Source organism: Pituophis catenifer, unplaced genomic scaffold (assembly GCF_029215685.1).
Source record: "Pituophis catenifer annectens isolate HBS135680 unplaced genomic scaffold, rPitCat1.0.hap2 SCAF_1, whole genome shotgun sequence".
Lineage (NCBI taxonomy): Eukaryota > Metazoa > Chordata > Lepidosauria > Squamata > Colubridae > Pituophis > Pituophis catenifer.
In genome coordinates, this window is record NW_027256881.1 from 318,774,421 (window position 1) to 318,798,877 (window position 24,457).

Here is a 24,457-nt window from a genome sequence, read left to right on the forward strand (position 1 = left end):
ATTCTACACCAAACCCCATGGTTTTTAATATGAAGTGTCATAAGTATTTTGCAACAAGTCATACATTGTGAAAACTATGAATCCTTAAATACTAGCAATCATACAGCTAGTGTTTAAAAATTGAATCCAACATGACATTGTGGTCATGCCATTACCCTGCTTGGACCGTGGAGAAGAAGAGAAGACTGATTCTTTCACTCCCTTCCATATTTCTGACACAATTTATGCAGGGGTGGGCTTCAAAAATTTTAGCAAGGGGTTCTCTGCCCAGTTGCTGGGTGGGCGTGGCTTCCTGCACCATGGCGGGGGGGGGGGGCGTTTTTGCCCTCCCTGGGTTCTGGAGGCTTTCCTCGAGCCTCCAGGATGGCGAAAACAGCCTCCACAGGCTCTGGAGGCCCTGTGGAGATCCTCCTTTTCACCCTTGAGCCTTTGTACACGCCCTGCAATTACCTGCATCCAAAACAGGCTGCGTGGGGACTCCTGGGAGGGGAGGGGCGGGGCCAGCCAAGAGTGGGATTTGGGAGTTTTCCAAATGGCATAGAATCTTAGCTAAAGGTTCTCCCGAACCCCTGAAAACCCCCAGCAGTCCACCCCTGAATTTATGTTACTGAAGGAGAATCCAATGAATTCAATTCAAACTCGAATGACTTTCTTTTTTAAGGGAAATACAAATATTCATTCATCCATTGGGGACTTTGGGGATTTTTTTGGGTGGGGGGGGGTGAGGGGAGTCTGGCACAAAGGATTACATCACCTTCCTTCCACATGACCCTAAATTGTTCAGCATTTCCTACAGCTAAGCAAATTTGCATTCAAATCATCAATATTTCTTACTGGACTCTAAATCTATTGGAAGATTTTTGATACTAATTTTTAGTTCACAGAAGAAACTATACACTGAGAAGCATTACCTAACATTGCTCCTGGTGTTACTCTGCAGGATCTTCTTTTCATCAACCTGTAGATATTTAAAATGTGATTACTACTGCTGGCCTAAAAAAATTAAAACCTCAAAGCAATAGCAAGTACAAAAGGCATACACATTTAAATTGCATATAAATACAGTCAGCCCAGCAATATTTTGGCTGTACAATGCATCCCCTCCGCTATGGTCTCTATACTGCCAGTTATCATGGGGTCCTAAGATAAAGTATCCCTTAAACAATGGAATTTACTTGATTGTGTGGGCAAAACCATGAAAGTCAGTATGGTACCCGAAAGCATATACAGGTAGTCCTTGACTTACAACCACAATTGAATCCAACATTTCCAATGCTAAGCAAGACATTTGTTAAGTGAATTTTGCCCCATTTTTTTTTTACCTTTCTTGCCACAGTTGTTGGCAAGAATCATTGCAGTTGTTAAGTTAGTAACCCACTTGTTAAGGGAAATCTGGCTTCCCAGTTTATTTTGCTTGTCAAATTGCAAAGGATGATTACATGGCCCTGAGATACTGCAACTGTCATGCGTATAAAAACCATCACAAGTCACTTTTTTCAGTGCTGCTGTAATTTTGAACTGTCACTAAACGAATGGTTGCAAGTCTAAGACTACCTATCAAGACTGAATGATGACAGAGAAAAAGAAACAAATTAAGGGGGGAAAGTCTTTTACAAAATAATCACCAAACAACTTGCCTTATTTTTAGAAACAGGAGATTTCTCTGACAATTGATAGGTTCCAGAATCCAATTCTTCCCCATTCACCTGAAATGTACTTACATCCTAGAGGAACAACAAGACGAAAGCCTTACCTCTGTTATTTCTCCAAAGTTAGAGTTGTAGTAATCAGATTTGGAACAGGCAGTCCAACCTACCTGTCTTCCTTGTGAGACCTTTAAGTCACATGAAACTCCTTCAAGAAGCTGTTTAAGCTTCTTCCCAATAACATGGACTTTCTCATTAGCTTCAATATATTTTTCTCCGTCAGGTTTGACAAGCAAATATGCAGCAATTTCCTGTAGAGTATTTACTTGAAGCTGCCGTTCCAGAAGCTCTTTTTCCAGTTGCTTAAAGTATATAAAAGGAAACATTAACAACCATACGAAGCTGCCGCCTTAGAGAATCATACACTACGTCATCCACTCACTTCACTCTGGCTGATTGTAGTATTTCCAAAATAGTCTTGGATTAGAGATGCAGCTGAACATTTGGACTTTATACATGCAAACAATATAACAATATTTTCCAATGAACCCTGCTTCATGTGAATTAAACATATATTATGTTTAATATATGTTTACAGATATTAACAGCAAACAACAAACAGGACTCCAATGCCAAAAAGATGCTTGGCATTCCAATATCCAATCAAATACATGTGAGTCAACTATACTTGGACCCCTACATTTGCAATGGGCCATGGGTTGCAATAACCATGGTTGGTTGGACTCCTTGTTTCTATATAATTCTATATCGTGAATGAATGACCTATGATATGATAGGTTTGCATAACATGCCACGGGCACTTCAAAAGGTAAGTAGCACTAAGCAAAAAAAAAAAAAAGGGCAAAATAAGGAAAAATACATTAAGACTTAACTATTTATAAATCAGAACAGCTAGGTTCATATAACACGCTAACACAAAATCGCAATAAGCCATAATGTAAATTACATGATGGGTGAACCAGGTTGATTGCAATATGTTTCTGGGTTTATCTAAAGCAGGGGTATCAAACTCAAGGCTTAGATCTGGCCCGTGGGACTGCCCTCGAAACAGCAAAGGACCGACCCGTGGTGCCTCTGTCAGCAAAAATGGAGCTCGGCAGGGCCACATGCCCCTTTTTCGGATGTGACAGCCTCCTGCATCCCTCTGCCAGAAATAATGGGTTCCATTTTCGCTGGCAGAGGACTAGCAAAGCAAACTAAAAACAAAACAAAAGGAGAAAAGTTTCCCCTTTTGCATTTGAGCATGCAAGAAGGGACAGGAAAGGAGAAAGAGAAAGAAAAAAAAGAAAAGATGGGAAGGAAGAAGAAAGTAGAATGAAGAGGGAAGGAAAAAGAAGAAAAGGAAGGAAGGAAGGAAGGAAGGAAGGAAGGAAGGAAGGAAGGAAGGAAGGAGATTATAATGAGAGTGAGGGAGGGTCTGAGGCAGTGGTGAAATGTAAAATTTGTTACTACCGGTTCTGTGGGCGTGGCTTGGTGGTGGTGGTGTAATATGAGTGAGTGGGCGTGGCCATTTTTTTTTTTACTTTTAAAACCATTTTTTCTACAACCTCTTCGGCTGAAGAGGTTATTAAAAAAAATGCTTTTAAAGCCTCTGACGATCCCAGATGACTTGCCTGATCGGCAGAGGCTTTTTTTTCCTTTTAAAAACATTTTTTCTATAACCTCTTTGGCCGAAGAGGTTGTAGAAAAAATGCTTTTAAAAGCCTCTGATGAGTCCAGCTAAGCTGCGTGATCATCAGAGGCTTTTTTTTTAAACTTTTAAAAGCATTTTTTCAGCCAAAGAGGTTGTAGAAAAAATGCTTTTAAAAATAAAAAAAGCCTCTGATGATTGCGTGGCTCAGCTGGGCAATGGGGGGGGGGCAGGGATTTTTGCTACCGGTTCTCTGAACCACCTGCCTCCATCGCTACCGGATCGGGTGATCCGGTTGGAACCGGGAGCATTTCACCCCTGGTCTGAGGGTACTCCTGCCTTAGCACTTGGCCACAAGTGCCTCTGACATGAGTGATGTCGAGCTGGTCATGCCCACCTTAGACACACACACACTGCCCCCCACGAGGTCAAACACAGCCCTGATGTGGTCCTCAATGAAATAGAGTTTGACACCCCTGATCTAGAGTCTGCTTCCCACTGTACATTTTCAAATCTGATTTGATGATTTAATGAAATTTATGGAACAGATTTATGAGTTCTGTAGTGGGGAGTAGACCAAGTTCCATTGTTCAAAGGAAGGCCCAGTGCATAGTGCTGAATATAACAGAGAAGCAATAATTTGTCTCTAGATGCTCCAGGGGTTTCCCCCCCTCCCCAAATTTACCATTAATTCCTTTCGACTTTCCTGTATTCTATGAGGATCAGCATTTGGCTCCTTAACTTGAGCTTGGTGCCTCCGTGTCTCCGCAGCAGCCAGCCACAGCAGCAGTTTCTGATTCTGTTCATGAAAATCCTGCAGAAACAAGTGCTTATTTTTCAGAAAATAATCATATAAAAACACATTAAGTAACCTCAAGATGTAACTTTATGGCAGCTGATTCATTCAAACTACAAGTAGTCCCCGATTTACAATCCGGACTGGAATTTTCATCATTAAACAAAGCAGTTGTAAAGTCCAACGGTACTGCTTAGCAAGGGCAATTCCTGAAGTTCCAATTGCCATCGTTAACCAAATCCCATGTTGTTGGGTGTTATTAGATGAGGCAACTTCCTGCCAACTTCCCACAGCCAAAGTCACTAAGGCAGGAAATTGCAAGTCTTAGGTAAGCAGCTAGTGCTGGATGGGGAGGACAAAGCGAGGAGGTGTGCAGCGGAGGTGTAGTGTGGGTTGGGGAAGGTGTGCAACTATGTGCAAGACGCATGGTGAGGGTTGAGGAGGGTGCATGAAGTGCAAAGCAATGTAATGTGGGTTGGAAGCATGTGATGTGAGGGGATGCATGGTAGGCACAGTTTGGATGCACAAGACAGGGCTGTGGGATAGATTACAAAGATGGAAGAGGATTACCCCAGTGATTTGTGATTTTCCCTTCTGGCTTCCCCACTGACTTTCTGGGGAAGCTGTCAGGGAAGGTTGCAAACGGTGCTAATGTGACTGCAGGGTGCTGCAACTGACTTTAAATGCCTTCCACATATGTGCAGTGCTCACGCATTACGTCAGGAGTAGGTGGGCGGAGCCTCCCGCAGTTGCCACTACCAGTTCGCTCAAACCAGACAGAACCGGCTGAATCCTACCACTGATGTGACTATGGAGGAATGGTTTTCTGGGATAGCCAGAACTCCAAGGACTGGCTGTAACCACTATTTGTTGATCATAATTTTAAATGGCCACTGAGCAAACATAGAGGCTGTCTGTACGTAGGCATTTGCTAACCTACTAATTTTAACTTGTTAATAATAAGGTACAAACAAAATGTGCTATTGTGCTATTTACCTGACAATGAACGAGAGCTTTTTGTAAATTCTTCTTCCAGTTTTCCAGTAAAATATTTGCCTTCTCCCATCGTAAATTTACCCGTCGAAGTCTGTTCTGAAGCTCCTTGCATCCAGTGCTATCTGTTTGCTTGAAATCTTTGCTGGTCAGATTAACAGACAGTACAAGGGCCTTGTAGTTATTATAGGCTTTAAACATATCCTGATAAGGAAAAAAACAAAACAAATTTGAGTTCTTTGTAAAAAAAAAAAAAAAAGTAAACAGCAACTGTGATTTTAAGCAGCAGCACCCAAATAAGGTTGGGGGAAAAAAATCCTTCTATTTATTAGATGTATATATCTTTACTGCAGGAGCTCAGTGCAATATTCATAGGACTACCTCCTCCACCACTTTCTCCACTATAGCAATCCTGCGATGGAGGCTAGGCTGAAAGGTGATTGGCCCAGACACCTAGTGACTTTCCAACTACTAAGATTGGACTCTGATTGACCAAAACCATCATTTTAGCTAAACTACTGTAGAAAGTTAGTACCTACCCCTCTCCTAGAAGAATGAAATATTTTAGGAAATATTAAAAAGTAGAATATTATATTTCCCTAAAGGAGAAGTGGCGAAACATGCTCTTGGAGACCGAAAGCAGCCCCACCTTTCTTAATAGCCCTCAGCAGATGTCAGCACTTAAGAGATAAAGAGCTTATTGAACTAGAACTAGATAGCTCTATTCATAAGCAAATATTCTCACTCAAGATCCAAGATACATGTTCTTGCATAGGAACAGGAAGCTCAAGTGCAAAGCTCAAGGGAAGATATAAAAACCCCTCACTCTCAACTCTCAAGCACCAAGTGCTTGGTGGTTCTGTTCATCATTAAACCCTCTTTCCAATCAGCCTCCAGCCTCCATTTTCTCTCCAGTGCCTTTCTCCCGGCTTGGAACTGAACCAGATGGATATTTCTTCCCACACCACACTGGCTCTCAGTGTGTTCTACAAATTGATTATTAGTATTCTAAAGTGTATTCTGCAAATTGGAAAGGAAAGCTGATAAGCTACATTCAAACTAGCGAAGTTGGTTTTATTTTTGTTAACACAGGACATCTTGATTATTGTAAAGTCCTGTGTCTAGTCAAAAGCACAACGCTTTTCAAACAGAACATGTGAAAGTTGGATCCACTCATTTCACTGGGATCTATTGCTATATTATGAGAGCTTTATAATGACTGAACCTCAGGATGTCCTTTTTGTGTCAAGTGGTTTTTGGGTTGACTTCTGACCCAAAAGAGCCCTACTGTCATCAGCATGGTATAGAACAGGGAAATGCAACACCCAGAGACAAAGACCGCACAAAGGGTGTGAAAGAGGGGATTTGTAACTTGCATTGTTTGCATGCACATGCACAGACAGCGCTTTCATGGGACTGCAGGTAGCCCTTAACTTACAATCATTCATTTAATGACCGTTTGAAGTTACGATGACGCTGGAAAAAAGTGACCTATGACCATTTTTCACATGGCCGTTGCAGCATGATCACGTGATCAAAATTCAGATGCTTTGCAACTGGCATGTACTTATGACAGTTGCAGTGTCCCGGGGTCATAGGATCACCTTTTGCGATCTTCTGACAAGCAAAATCAACAGCAGCGATTAACAACTGTGACAAGAAAGGTAAAAAATGGGCCAAAATTCACTTAAGTGTCTTGCTTAGCAATGGAAATGTTGGATACAATTGTGGTCGGAAGTAGAGGACTACCTATATTAGGGCTCCATTGTGGTCGTAAGTAGAGGACTACCTATATTAGGCACTGTGAAAGAAGTACCAAGCAACATCTGAATATCCACTGTTGGAAAAAAAGATTGCAAGGCTAGTAGGCAATCTGAATCAGCGATATACTGCATGTGTTGATCAAAGAGATTATTTTTCTTTTTCAGCTTTTTTTTTTTTTATCACCTTCAGTTTCTTGACTCTCTGCTCTATGGCCTGAATACTGTTGACTGGTTGTGGTTCTTCCTCCTGCAACCCTTCCATTTCCTCTTCCATTTTATCCAGCCAAATATCAATGTTGGTAAGGTCGGCGTTCAGCTGTTGCCACTGCTGCCACGTTTGCTTCATTCTCAGCTTGTTGCTTAGGTCTTGAACTTGAAGGAGTTCCCATCTCTCAATAGTCCCTGCAGTTTAATACAAAATTATTCAGTTTAAAGCAAAAAACTTTGGGTCAGATCAACATTATTTTGGGCACATGCTGGTCTCCTTGAAGTCAACTCAACGAGTCTCACAAACACTAATGCTAGTTACAATATGAGAATGAAATCTGAGTTAATTTCAGGATAGCATTTTAAGGGCTGTGCCTCTGCTAGTATTACAGTAAATACATTATCTATAGGGGTTTTTTGGTAATCATATTATTTTCACAACTCATTTGCAGTGCACAGTGCAGTAAATTGAGATGAAGCGATGGCAGAATTGTTAGATGGTAGGAGGGGGGGGTGTCATATACCTTCAGAACATTAGTGTGGTGTATCTTTGACTTTTCCCATGAATTAAATTTTCCTACAAAGAGAAAACATGCAAAATAGCCCCACTGCTTTTTATAATTTAACTTCCAAAAAGTGTATTTAGAGGAAGAATTATTTTAAATTAGAAATTTATTATATTACCTCTGGATTGTGCCAGCCTAATTCTCCTGTGAGTGAACATTAAGCCAGAAATAAAGGCAGATACAGTTTTGGGACCAGAACAGGGATGGGTTCTACTTACCTTTACTACCGCTTCGCTCGCTTGTGCGCCTTGCTTCTGTGCATGTGCAGATTGCTTCTGATGACGTCAGGGTCAGTGGACGGAGCCTCCCGACAGTTTTATTACCAGTTCTATAGAACCGGTCCAAACCGCAGGCAACCCACCACTGGACCAGAAGGACTATTTTATTTAATGTGCTCCTTCCCAATTACTTACTCAAGGTACTATCCTATCAAATCTGGAGTAAAAGGAATAAGAACATATAAATAGACCTTTCTCCTTTATAAAGCTTAGATTATGAATTTTTTGTCACTTGGGAAATCCATTTAGACCTTTCGTAACAGTGGTGGGTTGCCCCCGGTTTGGACCAGTTTTATAGAACCGGTAGTAAAACCGGCGGGAGGCTCTGCCCACTGACCGTGGCATCATCAGAAGCACATGTGCAGGACTAAGGCACGTGTGAGAGCGAAGCAAGTGCGTGCGCACGATCCCGTTGCGAACCGGTATCTAAAGGTAAGTAGAACCCACCCCTGTTTCGTAATGATGTTTCAGCATAAGTTGAACATCTCAAAGTTTTGGGAGGTAGTTTGGTCTGATCAATGCTTGATTTTTTTCTGTCAAATTCCCTTCCTTTTTTAATCTTAATTTCACCTTGTTTATCTCTTTGATCATCTTTCCATTGTATATTAGAAATTCTGATTATTGTATTTTAAATTAATCATTGTAATAGCATCTATTCATATTACAGTTGCCTCTTTTCTGTTCCTTTTCTCTTTCTGTTGAGATTTAAAGAGCTTACGTTTATGTATTTATTCCCCATTTTTCAGTTATGAAAAATTTAACTTCGATGATGCTATTACACTGAGAAAAATTAAATCCTAAATAATTGTTACCTGCACAGGTAAACAAATATATTTTAAAAATTAACAGGAACCATGGCTAACATACCTGGCTGTTTCTCTGTGGCTGAAACACTAATGAAGTTCTGGCTATCTTGAGAATCTTTACTAGGCAAGATCCTGGAAATGTCTTTTATGTCATCCATATTCCTAGTGCTTATTGGTTTCACCTGAAATACACAGAATAGAAAGTAAATATGTCTTCTGGCAATATATCATCTTCTCACATTTATAGCACAGATTCACAGTCATCTATTCTTTATTGAGAAATTTATAAATGGAATAGAATTTGATATCCCACTCTCCAAATTTTCTTGTCTTGAAAAAGTTCCACTATCTTATACGTGTGTAATATTTAGTTAGCCTGTCTTTTACCAGCTAGTTTAACCCTGTTTTTTCATGCTCCATAGGCACCCCAGACTTACATTGCCTGGTTTGTAGGATGTGCTGGAATCTTCGTTGTTTGATAAGACACTTCTAACCATCTCTTCCTGGTTGTATGAATGCTTTCGGCAAACTGAGTGTTCTGAAGGATGCCATATGTGAGTTTCAGCAGATTTCCCTGTTGTGCGACATGGTAAAAGAAAGCCACAGAAAATTAGATGTCAGGGTGAAGGGAGAAAAAAAATAATTAAAAGCATTTACAGAGAAGGAAGGATGGCATGACAAAAAATGGATAATATTGCCATTTGTTTTGCAAAGCATGCTTGTTTGCAAACATCTTTCAGCAGTGTTTCATGGGCAGTGAAATGAGAGCCATGCAGTTATGAGGATATATATATATATTTTCCTGAAAATGCCCAAAGAAAATATGAGCTCTTACCACCATCAAAAAAGAAGAGATTGGGAAAGGTTGAAAAGCATTTCTGGGCTTGATGCATGGCCCCAGCAGTAAGCAGAATGAGGTAGCTTATTTCAGGAGGCAGTTTTGGGGATTGCATTATAGGTCAGCTAATGGTAATTATTTAGTGTATTAATATTTTCTTACCATTAGACTTTTAGAGAAATGCCACTCAATTTTTCTGTCTGAAATATCAATACATATTCAGCTTCTTGGGCTGAGAGCATGATTGGTCAACAAAGATTTTAACATTTGTATCAGGTTCCATTCAAGAAGGTAGCTGAACCTTAGTTTTTCTAAAGAGTAATGAGTGCTCATTCATTTTGGGCTACAAATATAAAGAAGGGTCCCGATTGTCCTGTCAGTCCCTAAACTGAATGGCAAAGGGAGCTCTAAAGCAAAGCTAAGTTGTCCTACCGGTGAAAAGAACCAGCGAAACTGCTGATGCATGCCACATTGTGAGGAACAAGCAAGGAAGGCCTTGATGCTTTTATATTGGTATGGAGAACTAAAAATGCATCGTCTTAACTTAGGTAGAGACATGTGGGGATGGTGTAGCATCAAATAAACAACAACAAAAAAAAGAGAACCCACCATGAGCCAATTGGTGCATGGTGTTGATACAAGCTAGGGAATCAGAAACCTGCATATGAGAAAGGTGTGAAGAGCACAGCGTGCGGCACAGGGAAACTGTCATGTTGAGACACATGCAGTAGCAGGTGCCTACCAGAAGCTGCTTTCAAAGCTTTTGTGGTCATTTTAAGATATGCCTCAGGATGTTCAGTGATTTCTACATCTGAAAAAAGAATAACGTCACCATTTGCTTTGCAAAAGAATCTGTTCACTCTTCCCTTCCCACCATACAAGAATGTAGCATTACAGCAGCCCCAGATGGATCCTGTTAAATATCTATTAATTGAGCATTCTTTTTCCAAATAAAACTAGTGGTCAGAGTGCCCTGAGGTAAAATATAAAGGCAGCAACCATTTAGCTACATGGCCTTATAAAAATATCCACTGTTCATCTCTTTTTGCTATTCTTTTAAAACTGTTAATAATACTGTCCTAATAGTTCTAAGAAGAAAAGGCAAAAGAAGAAAAGGGATAAATAAATGGGCAAAAGCCCTCAATCGTTTCTTCTTTATAAGGTTTATGATTTTTGTTTCCTGCAATTTTTGTTGACATCAGAAAGACCACAAATATAAGGTTTTCAAACAATGATTGCAGCCAGGCTCTGATCAGGGAAAGCCACATTCATATTTTAAAAATGCCTTCTGAAATATTTTTTAAAAGTATATGCGGCAACTGCAAATACATTAAGGGAGAAGGATCACTTTCTCCTTAAGTAGTACATATATACAGTGTATCCTACCCAATTCACAGTATTTTCCACTTGATTTTCTACCTGGGAAGTCGACATGGGAAATAGGAAATCAGAACCTCTACCAGGGTGAAATATTTACAGCACTGTTTTTTTCCTCACAATTACTTCTTGCTTTCCCATCTACACACTTAAAGCTTTGCTGAATGTAATTTGTAAACTACTCTGAGTCACTTACAGAGTAAGAGGGCAGTGCGTAGATTTGATTAACAAAGAAAATAAATAAGAACAAATTGAACAAAAAAAGTATTGAGATAGAGAAAGAGAAAAGGTTCATTTTCCCCCTACATGTTTATCAGCGTAACAAGTTCCCTGCTTTAAGTAAGTAGCATATCAGGAAGGACTACACTAAATTTTTCACTTGATGTGGTAGTTTTCAGCATGCGATGATGCTTTGCCAACACAAGCACATTATTTTATAGTAGGTCTATTTGTCAATATTATGCAGCACAGTACAATATGACTAACAGTAGCTCTCCAGAGTCACAAATAAAAATATTTCAAGTCAACATGTCGGGTATAGTTTACAGCCAAGCTGGGAACCTCTCCTCTCCTTCAAAAATATTGCACTGTCCACAGTTGTAGAGTGAAATTGTTCCGTTCAGATATAATGGATAAATATGTTCATTTCTCCACCTAGCCAGTCTTAATTTTTTCACTCTCATCCTAATTCTATCCCCATTTTCCCCTCATATATGAACTTTTGTTCTGCTGAGTGTTCTGATTTTCTAGGCAACTTATGTGTTATTATGCAATTCGGTATGTCCAATATATCTTTTTCTTCATATTTTCCCCTAATATCCAGATATGTATAGCTTTTTCATTGGAGAAGAGTATTACAGTATAACCGTTAGGGGATGGATACTGACAAATGACTGCATTTCAATTTCTGCACTGGCTCTCATAGGGCAAATTATTAGAATTATATTTTGAATTGCAATGTTGCATTTTAAGGCAGCCTAAACAACTTCATTTTTAATTCTTAGGTCTCAATAGCTTCCATTTTACCTTTCAGTCTCGTTCTGTGTAATATATAAAATGGGTATGACTGAATTTGGAGCATAGCAAAGCTCAATTATTGAGGGTTCAAAATTAAAAGCTGCTTTTGTGTATTTGGATTGTGTAACTGTTTGTGTATTTGTAAGTATTAACATTTCTGGGTAGGATGGTGGGTTGGAATTTACCTGAGAGTGCACTGAAGAATGAATCCTCTTCCTCATCCTCAGGGGAGGAAGAGCCTCCCACATCTCCGGTGTGGTCCCACTCCAGTGGAATGGAATCAACGCTGACAGGTGTCTCACAGCCAGACCTCTCGGGGCCCCCTGAAGTAGGTATGAGGTGACAGAGAGACTGCTGCGATGGTGGCCCCTCCTGGACTGTCTTCTTTGCCCAAGGATCAGTTTGCATCCCCCTTGCATGGTCTGAATCAGCTTCATTTTCTGAAGACTCTTTTTCATCTTCCAGTCCCTCAACAAGACAACAGAAATACTGATATTGAACACAAGTACTAATATGAATTACTTCTGAAACTACTTTGTGCTCTCAGTGTTGATTACTTATTTGAATTTATTAGCTACCCAACTATAACAGACTCTTAATTACCCACTCCTTTCTTCTAAGCCAATGTTTCTCAACCTTGGCAACTTTAAGATGGATGGACTTCGATTACCAGAATTCCCCAGCCAGCTGTGACTAGGGTTGCCTTCTGCAACTCTACATTATCATTAGTATCTTGATCATGCTGCAGCTGTATTTCGATTGTGATTGAAGCATTCAATCATACGCCACTTGGAGACAGATCAGGAACTACTAGCAACCTTAGAAAAGAAATAACCTGTCCTTTAATTAGAACGAAGTGTTCTTATCCCATCCTGTGTTTTATTTGTCACACAGATACACACCCATCCACCCACATACATAAATGCATATCAGGGGTGAAATGCTCCCGGTTCGGACTGGATCACTTGATTCGGTAGCGATGGTGGCGGGTGGTTCAGAGAACCATTAGCAAAAATCCCTGCGCCCCCCCCCACCATGCCCAGCTGAGCCACACGATCATCAGCGGCTTTTTTTTTTTACTTTTAAAAGCATTTTTTCTACAACCTCTTCCGACGAAAAAAATGCTTTTAAAAGTAAAAAAAAAAGCCTCTGATGATCGCGTGGCTCAGCTGGGATCGTCAGAGGCTTTTCAAAGCATTTTTTCTTGCAACCTCTTGGCCGAAGAGGGTGTAAAAAAAGTGCTTTGAAAAGTCTCTGACGATCCCAGCTGAATTGCCTGATCATCAGAGAGGCTTTTCAAAGCATTTTTTAAAAAGCCTCTCTGACGATCCCAGCTGAATTGTCTGATCGGCAAAGGCTTTTCAAAGCATTAGAAAAAATGCTTTGAAAAGTTAAAAAAAAAAGTTGGCCATGCCCACCCAGTCACATTACCCCCCCACCAAGCCACACCCACAGAACCGGTAGTAACAAATTTTACATTTCACCCCTGATGCATATATATATTCCTTCTCTTTAGAACTCACAGCATATAGACAGGCCTCCCAGATGAGCTACATCTAATAATTAATCAGACCCTACCTGCTTAGTTTCCAGGTGCCCTGGAATCAAAGAAAAAACACTTTGGATATAATAATAACCCCTTCCTTGGAAAAAAGCCCCAGTGTTGGGGGCTTGAAAGTTTGGAAAATACATCTTCCATGCCTTTTATTCTTTATCTATGTGGCTTTTGAAAATGAATCTATTGGCAAAGAAACAACACGGGTTCCAGAAAGATACAACTTCATTAGTTCTTACTGGATGCCAGGATGTCAGTCTTTGGTGGAATCGGGCTACTCGGCCAAACACTTCCTGGCAGTAACTGCGAAATTCTTCTAGTTCCTCTTCGAGTATAATGGCATCCTCTGGTTCACTTTTTTGAATCAGATATAACCCAGAAGCAATCAACTGTTCAATCTTACTGGTATTTAGCATTATTTCCCTCTGGAAACCCTGTTTAAAAGACAGATAATTATGCTTTCTAAGCATTACCGCACAGATTACTTAATTAGTGCAATTCAGATTAATCAATCTCATAAAGAGAGGATGGGAACATATAAGGAGAAGCACAGAATATTTCAGCATGGAAAAATTTGGTGAAGTTAACTCAGATAAAGCAAATAAAGCTGTCTGTCCACTCTTCAAGAAAAGTTCTGCCTTTTCTAAAGTTAAAAGGTAGTTGTTTCTAACCTTGAATACAGAAATATTAGTTTATTAATCAATTTACCAGTTTGTTTTTTAGGTGATTTGGGTTTATGTCACAGAAATATGTCAACCCAGCATGAAGAAGTGCCATCATAGTAGAATCAGTGAGATTTGCAAGCTATTAGTAAGGAAGGATAAAGTTCTTTGAGTTGCTCTCACCAAATATGGGGTGCAAATTACTTTCTAGATCTTTCAGGTTTCTGAGAGAAAGATGTTGTGGTGGTAAGCCAGCCTCCTGAACCCCAAAACAAGGGCTAAGAGACATGTACAAGCCCAAAGCATAAGGAATATGTACACTCCCTCACTTAACAGAGGTACACAAGAGCAAAGTTTTGCTTTCTAGGAACCACAGAGCAGTTGCAATTTGGGGCTGCTTCCAATAAGCTATTTCTGGTTTGTGTTTGATTATATGTGAGCTTTAGCCAAATGCTAAAGCAGAATATTCTCTGAATCTGATAGGGTCCCTATACACATTCCTATATAAATATCCTTAAGCCGGACTGGCCAAGAATGGTGGCGAGAAAGGATTGATCAACTCTGGATATAAAAGAACCTCAAACTTATTATTATAGATATCCTAAATGTAGCCTTGTTTTATTTAAATAGCGAACAGTTTAAATAGTGGTCTCTTAATTTATGGGACTTTATTTAAATGAATTTAATAGATATATAGGTACCAAATACAAGCACCAGACTCAGATAATCAATTGGATGTCTGAAACCCAATCTGTTATGAAACAATTTCTTTTTTTTTAAAAAAGTCAATATTTACATTAAGCTGCCGCATTTTGTCATCAAAATCACTCTTTGAGAAATGTTCCACATTTGTCAGCTGAAGATCCATTTCTGTTAACCACACCAGGATGATGTTGTCCTTTGTTCCCATAAATTCTTCCCATTGATTGGTAAAGTGCTAAAGGCAATAAAATAATACAGATACTCAAAGCAATAGTTGTCATAACACACAGTGTCCTTAAAAACCTTCTATTTAGTAACATCTTAAAGTGTGTTGATGTGCTATGAACCAATGAAGCAAAAATTCATTTACTCTACCCTGTATCTCAAGCTGTAAATTTCACAGAGCATATCTGGTAATCTTTCTGATTAAGGTCACTCAAGTGTTGTTAGTCAATTATATAAATGTAATGATTAGATTTAGCTATCTTCCCTGCCAAAGAATTTAGGGCAGTATACGCAATTCTTTTGCATGCCTCATAACAATCCTACAAGACAGTTAAGCTTGAATACATGCATATGGCTGGTCTAATGAATTTAATGACTAAAAAAGGATTTGAAGCTGAATCGCCTGCTTCTTAGTTTGACATTCTAATCACATTTAGTTCTCCTCATGATTTAAATTCAGGACTGAAACCAAGTTTATGCATGCAGGAGGTTGTAGACTGAATCTCTAACGTCTCCAAATAAAACAAGGGCAAAAGGAATAGTATAACAAGAAAAAAAAACCCTCTAGTTCAGAGCTGTCAAACTTGTGGCCCATGGGCCGGATGCATCATGTGCTGGCCACACCCATGCCCAGTTTAGCGACAGGAAAAAAGTCATGATACGTCATGTGACGATGTGACAACACACGTTTGACAACCCTGCTCTAGTTTAAGGTATATTAAACAAGGTCTCATTAGAAGGGTTGGAAAATTGATGCACACTTTTGTGATTGGTTTATAGTTGTTGAATCCCAGCATTATTCAATTGCCTATGAACCTTTCTAAGTCTTTTATCAAAGCTTATAATTGCCCATAAATGTTAACTTCTCTATAAGCATTGGAAATATTAGCATAATTAGCTTCATTTGAATAAGTTAACAATAACAATAATTTGTTTAACACAAAGTTAGATAACATACTGCATGACAAATATTTTGCACTTCGGTTCCCATCAGACCCAATCAGCAAGGCCAATGATTAAGGACTATAGAATGTCCTTAATGTCATACAAAATGTTTGGAAGGGACCAGATTACCCACCTTTAGTTTATAACTGGCAAGGATTGGTAGAAACTGTTTTCTTTCATTATTTAACAAGCACAGCACATTACAATCAGGAGGCTGTTAACTGACTAAAATCGCTCAGCAAACTCCATGGCAAAGTATGGATCTGAATCCAGGACATTTTGATCTTTTTCTAATATATCATGCCTGCATGGAGACTATAAGAACCCTCATAGCACTGTGCTTAGAATGCAGTATTGCAGGCTAACTCTGCCCACAGTCTGGAGTTCAATCCTGACCAGCTCAAGCTTGACTCAACTTTCCATCCTTTCGAGGTCAGTACTATGAAGACCCAGATTGTTGGGGGCAATATGCTGATGTTGCAAACTGCTCAGAGAGTGCTGTAAAATACTATATAGCGGTATACAAGTCTAAGTGCTATTGCTACATTAACCACAACTACTGTATATCAATTGCTACATTACACTACACCAATTTGCTCTCAGATACTACAATTCCCTAATTCTGCAAATTTGGCTAAGTATAGAACTGAAATAATTTCACCTAGGAAGTCAAAATGTGTAGGTGATGGTTCCACAACAGCAGAGTTTCTCAACCGTGGCAACTTTAAGATGCTTTAAAATGCATGCTGGTCGGGCAATTCTGGAAGTTGTATATTAAAGTTGCCAATTCTGCACTACATAACTCGACCTCTTGTTCCCTTAAGAAAACACATTTCCTAATATCTGCTTTGTCTCCGAGCCCAAAGATGCTTTTTCAAGAGGCAACTGGGATTTTCTGGTTTTTCTTTGAAGGCGTTTCGCTTCTCATCCAAGAAGCTTCTTTAAAGCTTCTTCAAAGAAAAACCAGAAAGTCCAGTTGCCTCTTGAAAAAGCACCTTTGGGACAACCATAACATGAGCATCTCCAGAGACATTTGTCTCCAAACCTGTTTGCAACTACCTTAAGTCTCCTGAGAATTGCTGTGACACGTTTCTGAAGATTGTCCCACCGGTGATTACCCTCATAAACCATCTGCTTGAGCTTGTTTGCTGAATCAGTGCGATTCTCACGGGCCAACCGCCGATATTGCTTATTGATTAATTCCAGTTGGGTTAGTCGCTCATGAATTTGCCGCTGAAATGCCTGAGGAAAAAATGTATTTTATATTATTTTTTTTCAAATGGTTTAAAATTAATGCATTCAAAATAATGAGAAATTTGCTACCCAAGAAAAGTGACAAATTAAAATATAGGATATGTTTGATATCACAATTTGGTAAATTTACCTAATTTACATCTGTACACAAAGATGGAAAAACTACAAAAGGAATTCTTACTTCAAATTTCTTCAACTCTTCCTTCGCCGTTACATACAAAATCTCTGAAGAGTTAGGATAAGCTGCAGTTTTCTCTGCTGTTTTCAACCAAACTTCAAAACGAGAGTAATCTTCCAAAAACTTTTGCCATAGTCGCCAAGTCGCCTCAATCCTATTGCAGAAACAAGCAGCAACAGTTTTTTTGCAAACATGAATCCCTTTCTGCAAGATATGTCCTGCATCAAAATTCATTTATGTTTCAATCTAAACTGAACCAAACCAAATCCAATCCAATAATCCAATCCAAATCAATCCAATAAACTATACTCAATTCAACTAAAAAAGTGCATTCAGAAATACTCCTAGCATTGGCATTGCTAATGTTATGAAATCGATATCAAACAATCAAACTCAGAGAGCTGGATATTCTGATCTGGATATATTCTCTTCCATTAGCATTCAGAAATATCCAGAATGAAAAACATTCAAACTAAGTTTTAACTAAAATTTATTTCCTCCTGGATAGAAAAAGATATATGTGACCTTAACTTGAAGTACTAAATTAAAATTATTCAAAAAGATAATTTTTAAAGACTTGTTTCATGTTTTATAGAAAGTGCAGGGATGTGCATTTGCATGCATTCCATTCTATTTCCTCATAACTCAGTTGGCTATTTCTTCTTTCAATCCCAAATCCTAAGACTTGGAGTGTCAGGTTTGTAGAGTGATATGCAATCAGATATACATAGTATTCAGTCTTAACTATGAGGTCTTGGTTTGCGTTCTGGCATTTTCCCAGACATATATCAAAACTTCAAAGGCAGAAAAATGCATATACCAAATATATAATATAGTACATATTCTGTGCCTGAAAAATCTGTACCTTGTAGCCTAGGTAAAGTATGTAAATTAATCAAAAGTTAAATTTGTCATTTTGGAATAATATCAACTGAAGGCATTTTAAAACATTTTCAATTATTTATTCTAGCTTTACTTACCACAACTAGGAGCAAAGAACTGGATCAACCATTGACATTTACGTTCTCGCATCCCAGACAATAAATATATTCTACTATTTCCTTAGATTTTGAAGTTTTTAGTTTAGGGGTAGACATTTTCACATCATTTCTTTTTATATGGAGAATGAAGCAGAGACCAATGAACATAAGTTGTAGCACTAAGCTAATATTTCCTACGCAGTAAATTACTTATCTGTTCTTTCTTTCAAGAATAGATTATTTGGGCTTTTCATAGACATTGTTTAAAAAACTAACATGTTTTGGGAAAGAAGAGAAATAATGGCTCACTTCATCCGCCTCTCTATAGACATGGCACAGATGTTTCTCCACCGCCGTTCTAAGCTCCTTGTTGTCTGCTGAATTGAATCACATTCGGTTTCATTGGCACAGGCATCAGAATCATGCAGCAAGATCTCACATATATTGAAGACTGATTCCACACCTGCTGTGTGCTGTTCAATATCCCGTTGCAGGTCCTACAACCATGAGCAAAAAGTCATCTCCTGGTATAGTGTATAGTTTCATACAACACAACAGAAGAAGCCATTGATATGTCATATGAAAGATCAGACATCAGACATATCCCCAAAGACTTTTCTAATGATTGTTATATATTAGTCATATGATTAGTTACAACAGACTGTTGGTAATAGATCAAATGGGTACATACACTCTTCAAATAAGAAGCTGCACATATAACCCAATAGTGGCAATCATTCTAAGTTTTTTTCCTTAACATTACATTTTGGGAGGATTATTATGGAGGGACATTTAAACATTTCATTCCTCCACTGATATTAAAATATAGCATATTTAAATATTAAACTATATCATCCTATGCATAGTGAAATCTTGCTACTGCACTTCTCCCTTTGCATTTTGGTAGTTAAAAAGCACTGATATACAAATAATCTATTTGAACGGACATCAGAGACATTCTTTTTCAAACATTGAATTCTTTCTGGAAATGTTATTCTTCTAATGCCTTAAAAGTTTCACAGTCTCGGTATTACCTGTTACTATCAATCCTCTTTATCTGCATATCCTATTTAAAAACTAGTCTCCTTTGAATCAAGCTTAACACATGGCAAATTCATGGATCCACCTATATAATTTTCTTGACAACAATATATAAATGATTTGCTTGTATTCAATCATATAGTAAGAAGTCCAACTAGCCCAGATTGTAAGGTTTTCCTTTGAAACTCTTATTCTATCAATTGAATTAGAAGGCCACAGGGCATAGCCAATGCAACACAATGTATCCAGGTATTCTGCTAGTCAAGATACATTGAAAAGACTGCAATTTGCATGAATATAAGTATTCCTATAAAGCTTTCTTTCATTTAATGTTCAAGAAAACTTCTCAATGGATTATCTTTTTCTCTCTTTCCTATTTCTTTATGACTATATATTATAGAGACAAGGTAGGAACTGACCACAGCAATTCATGATTCATACACCTAAAGCATTCAATAAAAACTGCAAATCTTGGACACTTTTAAATTATCAATAGGCATTCCAAGTAAAGCGATTGGTTTTCTAAACTACATGAAAAGATTGCTATGTGAAACTAATAGAATGATCCAACTCAACATTGTGCTAGGTACAGTAGACAAACATACATCTCTGAAGTTTACAAGCAGGGCATAAAAACAGCAGCATTCCTAGTTGTTTGTTCTGCACTGTTCTTCAATAAACTGTGTCTAAATAGAGTGATTCTATTTTAGTATTCTGTGTTAGATAGATATACTGATGGAGACTACCCCCATGAGTTTCAGTATTGTTTTGCGTGGGTCTACATTGGGGTGTATACTGAGTTTGTAGGCAATTTCTGGTGCTATAATATATCACTTCTCTACAACTAAAGCCAGTACCTCAATCTGAGCTGCTAACGAAGCTATAAATAATTGGAAATATTATTTTGGCAGGAGAGATGAATCAAAGAAGAATGTCTCTGAAAGACCACAGCTGGAAAATGCAATGTTTCATAATAGATGGAAATCACAATTTGAAGAGAAAATAAAGGAATTAGAAAAGCTTTCTACAACCATTCTAGACCGACAAGTATTAAGAAAGCTAAATAAAGAATTAGATTTATTGGAAATGGTAGAACTTCAGCAGAAGATAAACTATGCCCAACAAAATTATGTTGTAAATTCAAATCAGGGAAACTTCTGGGTTATCAAATTAGAAAAGAGAAAGAAGAATGTTTGGAGCAACAGAGAAAGAAAAATTATTACAGTCTATAAAAATAAAAAATAGAGGAATTTGAAATTTTTTTATTTAAGGAATTGCATTCTAAATAAAAAAAAATTGACGAAGGAAACTTAGAAACATATATTTAAAATTCAAAGCCTAAAATTTTACATAAGAACATAGAGAAATCTTATGTAAATTAATAATAATTTAAGAGATTAAAGAAGCAATAAAAAATTAATAAAGCACCAGGCCCAGATGGGCTGATGACCCTCTATGGCAGGGATGTCAAACTCACGGTCATCATGTGACGTATAGGGACTTTTCCCCCTCTTCACTGAACCAGGCGTGGGCATGGCCAACACATGACACATTCGGCCCATGGGCCGGGAGTCTGACAGCCCTGCTCTATGGTATAACAATGTAGAAGAGAATTGAGTAGAACCATTATTGAAGACGATGCATGAAATTCAAATAATAAAAACAATACCAAAGACTTGGGAAGAGGAATATCTAACATTGATGCACAAAGAAGGGAATGATCTCAGGAACGCTAATTGAGTTAAATATTGGCCCAACTCTTTCAATTCTACTTTTTTCCCACCCTACCTGCTGCTCTGCGAGTCTCCTCTGTATTTCTTGATTATCACAGATGTCATAAACAATAGGTTTAGAGAGCTCAGATTCAATGCGTGCCAGCCACGTATGAAGATGACTCATGTTTTTGTCCAGCTGTTGTATGAAAGCAAAGGTATCTTTCAACTTCTTCACTCTGGAATGAGGAAAGGATACATAATCAAGAAAAGCATAAAGCATGTAAGAAAGGGTGTCTGTATATATGTGCATAGTTGTGGCATGTCGCTTTTCATTTAATTGAATTTCAATAGACATCAAGCTTCGTATTCAAAGCAGCAACTTATCCCAAGCTGCTGCCTTCAAGCTATTGTGGAGTATTGTTCCAGTCATCCCAACCAACATTGGGAGAAAGCTGAAGTTCAATCCAATCAGGTTGGGGGAAGTAACCACACAATCAAATTACTACTTGACTACTGACACTCCTTTAGAACAAAGGAGAACTATATGGTTCAAAAACAGCTATTTTGTACAAATATATTAATTTCTAAATCATCTGTCACTTTAGCATGAAAGTGTTTATCTCGGAAGTACTGTCTTACATTTGACAGAAACAGCCATTTTGCTTCCAATATGAGATGAAAAATCTTCAATTTGCAGCAAAATTCTAGGGTGAAATAGGATCCTGGATACTGATCACATATCTTGATATCCCTAAATAATTAAGCTGCTGGAGCAACCTATTAGTCTCCTGATCATCTTCTTGTTCTTCTCTGCAACTTTTCCAATTTCCCTAAATCTGTTAAAAGTGATATTCCCAGAACGATATTATTTTCTTCCCCTATATCAGTTGTATGTATCTTTCAAAATCTGCTCCAAGTGATTGGGAATTTTCTTGAGAAGTTTCTGGAGAGATACAGAGAATGGCAGACAAACAAAAAACTTCTACCAGGCAACTTGAATGCTCATGACAGAATGAATGTTGCTTTTAAAAACTTTTTATTTTAACGATATGGTTTAAAAAGTCAAGCAAAATGCTTGCTTATATTTCAATCTAAATATCTTTCTGAATAGTGGGGCTGATATGTTACTTGAATTTGATAAGTCTCCTGAGCAATTAGAGAGTACAGGTAGTCCTCGACTTATGACCACAATTGAACCCAACATTTATGTTGCTAAGTGAGAAATCGGTTAATAGCACTAGCAATAGCACTTAGACTTATATACCGCTTCACAGTGCTTTTACAGCCCTCTCTAAGTGGTTTACAGAGTCAGCCTATTGCCTCCAACAATCTGGGTCCTCATTTTACCCACCTCTGAAGGATGGAAGGCTGAGTCAACCTTGAGCCTGGTGAGATTCGATCTGCCAAATTGCAGGCAGCCAGCAGAAGTAGCCTGCAGTACTGTACTCTAACCACTGCGCCACTGCAGTTAACTGAGTTTTGCCCCATTTTATGACTTTTCTTGCCACATGTGTTAAGTGAATCACTAAAGTTGTTAAATTAGTAACACATTGTTAAGTGAATCTGGCTTCCCCAGTGACTCTACTTGACAGAAGGTTGCAAAATGTGATCACATGACCCTGGGACACTGCAACCGTCATAAATATGAACCAATTGTTAAGCATCCGAAGGTATATCACATGACCATGGGGATGCTGCAGTGGTCATAAGTGTCAAAAATGGTCATAAGTCATTTTTTTCAGTGCTGATGTTGGAGAAAATACAAAACAAGATCAAGGGACCTGGCACATTACAAAACATCTGATGCCAATCTGATGAAGGCCAAACTAGTATATAAGGCAGGATTTTTTTTAAAAATGAAATAAATAAATATTCCAAATAGGAGAAAGATTTGCCATGTTTCCCCAGAGATATCATAAGCAACATGCAACCACAAGCCTTTATGTAAATGGATTCTACTCATGCCTGATTCCATGGACAGAGCCAGCATTCAGGGTGGCCGAGTGGGGGTGAGGGATGAAGACCTGTCATGCTGTCAATTCATTTACTCATAACGGGCAGGTACTAATCTCTTTCGGCTATGATGAGGAAAGCAAAGGGTTGATTTCAACAAAGAGGGAGAAGCCCCTGAATGTTATTTATTGGCTTGCAATTCTCCTCCTCCCCCCACACCTTTTGTCCAATCCTCCCTCCACGGACCACGGACCACACACACACACACACGTACCACACACACATATCGCCATCTATTCTGACAAGCGCTGGGCCCATCCCCCAAGACTGATGCAGCACACAGACAAGGCTCCTACCGCATCGTACAATTTTATTCTCACCAGACCCTTGACGACCAGAAATGCACTTACTGTTTATAAGGGAAAAGCATTCCTTAGCTTATCAGTCCAAAGCTGCAGAGACAGCATCTGACTGAGCCGAGCACTGGAGGAAGAGGAAACCCCTCCTCCTTGGATGCCCTATTTAATATCACTGCCTTAACATCTCTCCCACATAGAAAGAAGAGAGTTGGGGGGTGAGGGGGAGGAATCTCAGGCCTTCCCCTTTCCTTCCTTTGAGCCCTAACTAGAGAGAGTGTGGTGCCTACATGCCCATACACAAATCCGTAGGTCCATGATGAACAATGCTGTTAAAAAACAAATGCTATTTTTCTTCTGATTTGGTATCTGTCAACAATGCCAGATTCAAACCAAGGCTAGCTTGAAAGAGCTAAAATGCAAAAAAAGGAACCAACTATTTCTCTTGAAAAAAAAAAATCAATTTTTTACTTACTTGCAGATGATTTGCTTGCAGGACCATAATGCTCAGTGTGAAAATGCTACTCAAATGGCAGACATCTGCTAAACACCTTCCCTTCCCACTCTATTATGTAGCATAATTTATGTGTCCTAGACTACAATCTCACACAATCATACTCTATATTGCTCCATTCCCTGTCATAGACACCGAATATGAGGGTGGAGAATATTAGATTTTGACATTAAATTTATTTATTTAAGCGTTGTCTGGATGCTGTACAAGAAAACATTTAAAAACATTACAAGTGGTAAAAGAGAAGATGAGAATCATAGGAAACAAAACCAGCAACTGCATACAATCAAAAGAAAGACAACTGAAGAAAAACAACAGTATTACAAATACAACATAATAATTTTGTAATATAAAATCTTACACAAAATAAGATTTTAAGATTGATGAGGATATTGGGATTAAGATGAAAGAAAAGTGGTTTTTACTCAGCACTGTCTTG

At 38.5% G+C, this 24,457-nt stretch overlaps 1 protein-coding gene across 1 annotated transcript in view; it reads right to left on the reverse strand.

The window, feature by feature from the left end:
* SYNE2 (spectrin repeat containing nuclear envelope protein 2) overlaps nt 1-24,457 on the reverse strand; it is a 206,446-nt gene that overhangs the window by 1,386 nt on the left and 180,603 nt on the right. The window contains exons 98-113 of the mRNA XM_070942446.1: nt 21,269-21,431; nt 18,749-18,936; nt 17,463-17,613; nt 17,087-17,269; nt 14,952-15,092; nt 13,733-13,927; nt 12,124-12,406; nt 10,287-10,355; nt 9,144-9,280; nt 8,768-8,888; nt 7,034-7,251; nt 5,090-5,290; nt 3,983-4,111; nt 1,817-2,008; nt 1,638-1,724; nt 912-958 (exon numbers count right to left, since the gene is read on the reverse strand). Of these exons, the coding sequence (XP_070798547.1) occupies nt 912-958; nt 1,638-1,724; nt 1,817-2,008; nt 3,983-4,111; nt 5,090-5,290; nt 7,034-7,251; nt 8,768-8,888; nt 9,144-9,280; nt 10,287-10,355; nt 12,124-12,406; nt 13,733-13,927; nt 14,952-15,092; nt 17,087-17,269; nt 17,463-17,613; nt 18,749-18,936; nt 21,269-21,431 (2,505 nt within the window). The remainder of the gene's footprint in view (nt 1-911; nt 959-1,637; nt 1,725-1,816; nt 2,009-3,982; nt 4,112-5,089; nt 5,291-7,033; nt 7,252-8,767; nt 8,889-9,143; nt 9,281-10,286; nt 10,356-12,123; nt 12,407-13,732; nt 13,928-14,951; nt 15,093-17,086; nt 17,270-17,462; nt 17,614-18,748; nt 18,937-21,268; nt 21,432-24,457) is intronic.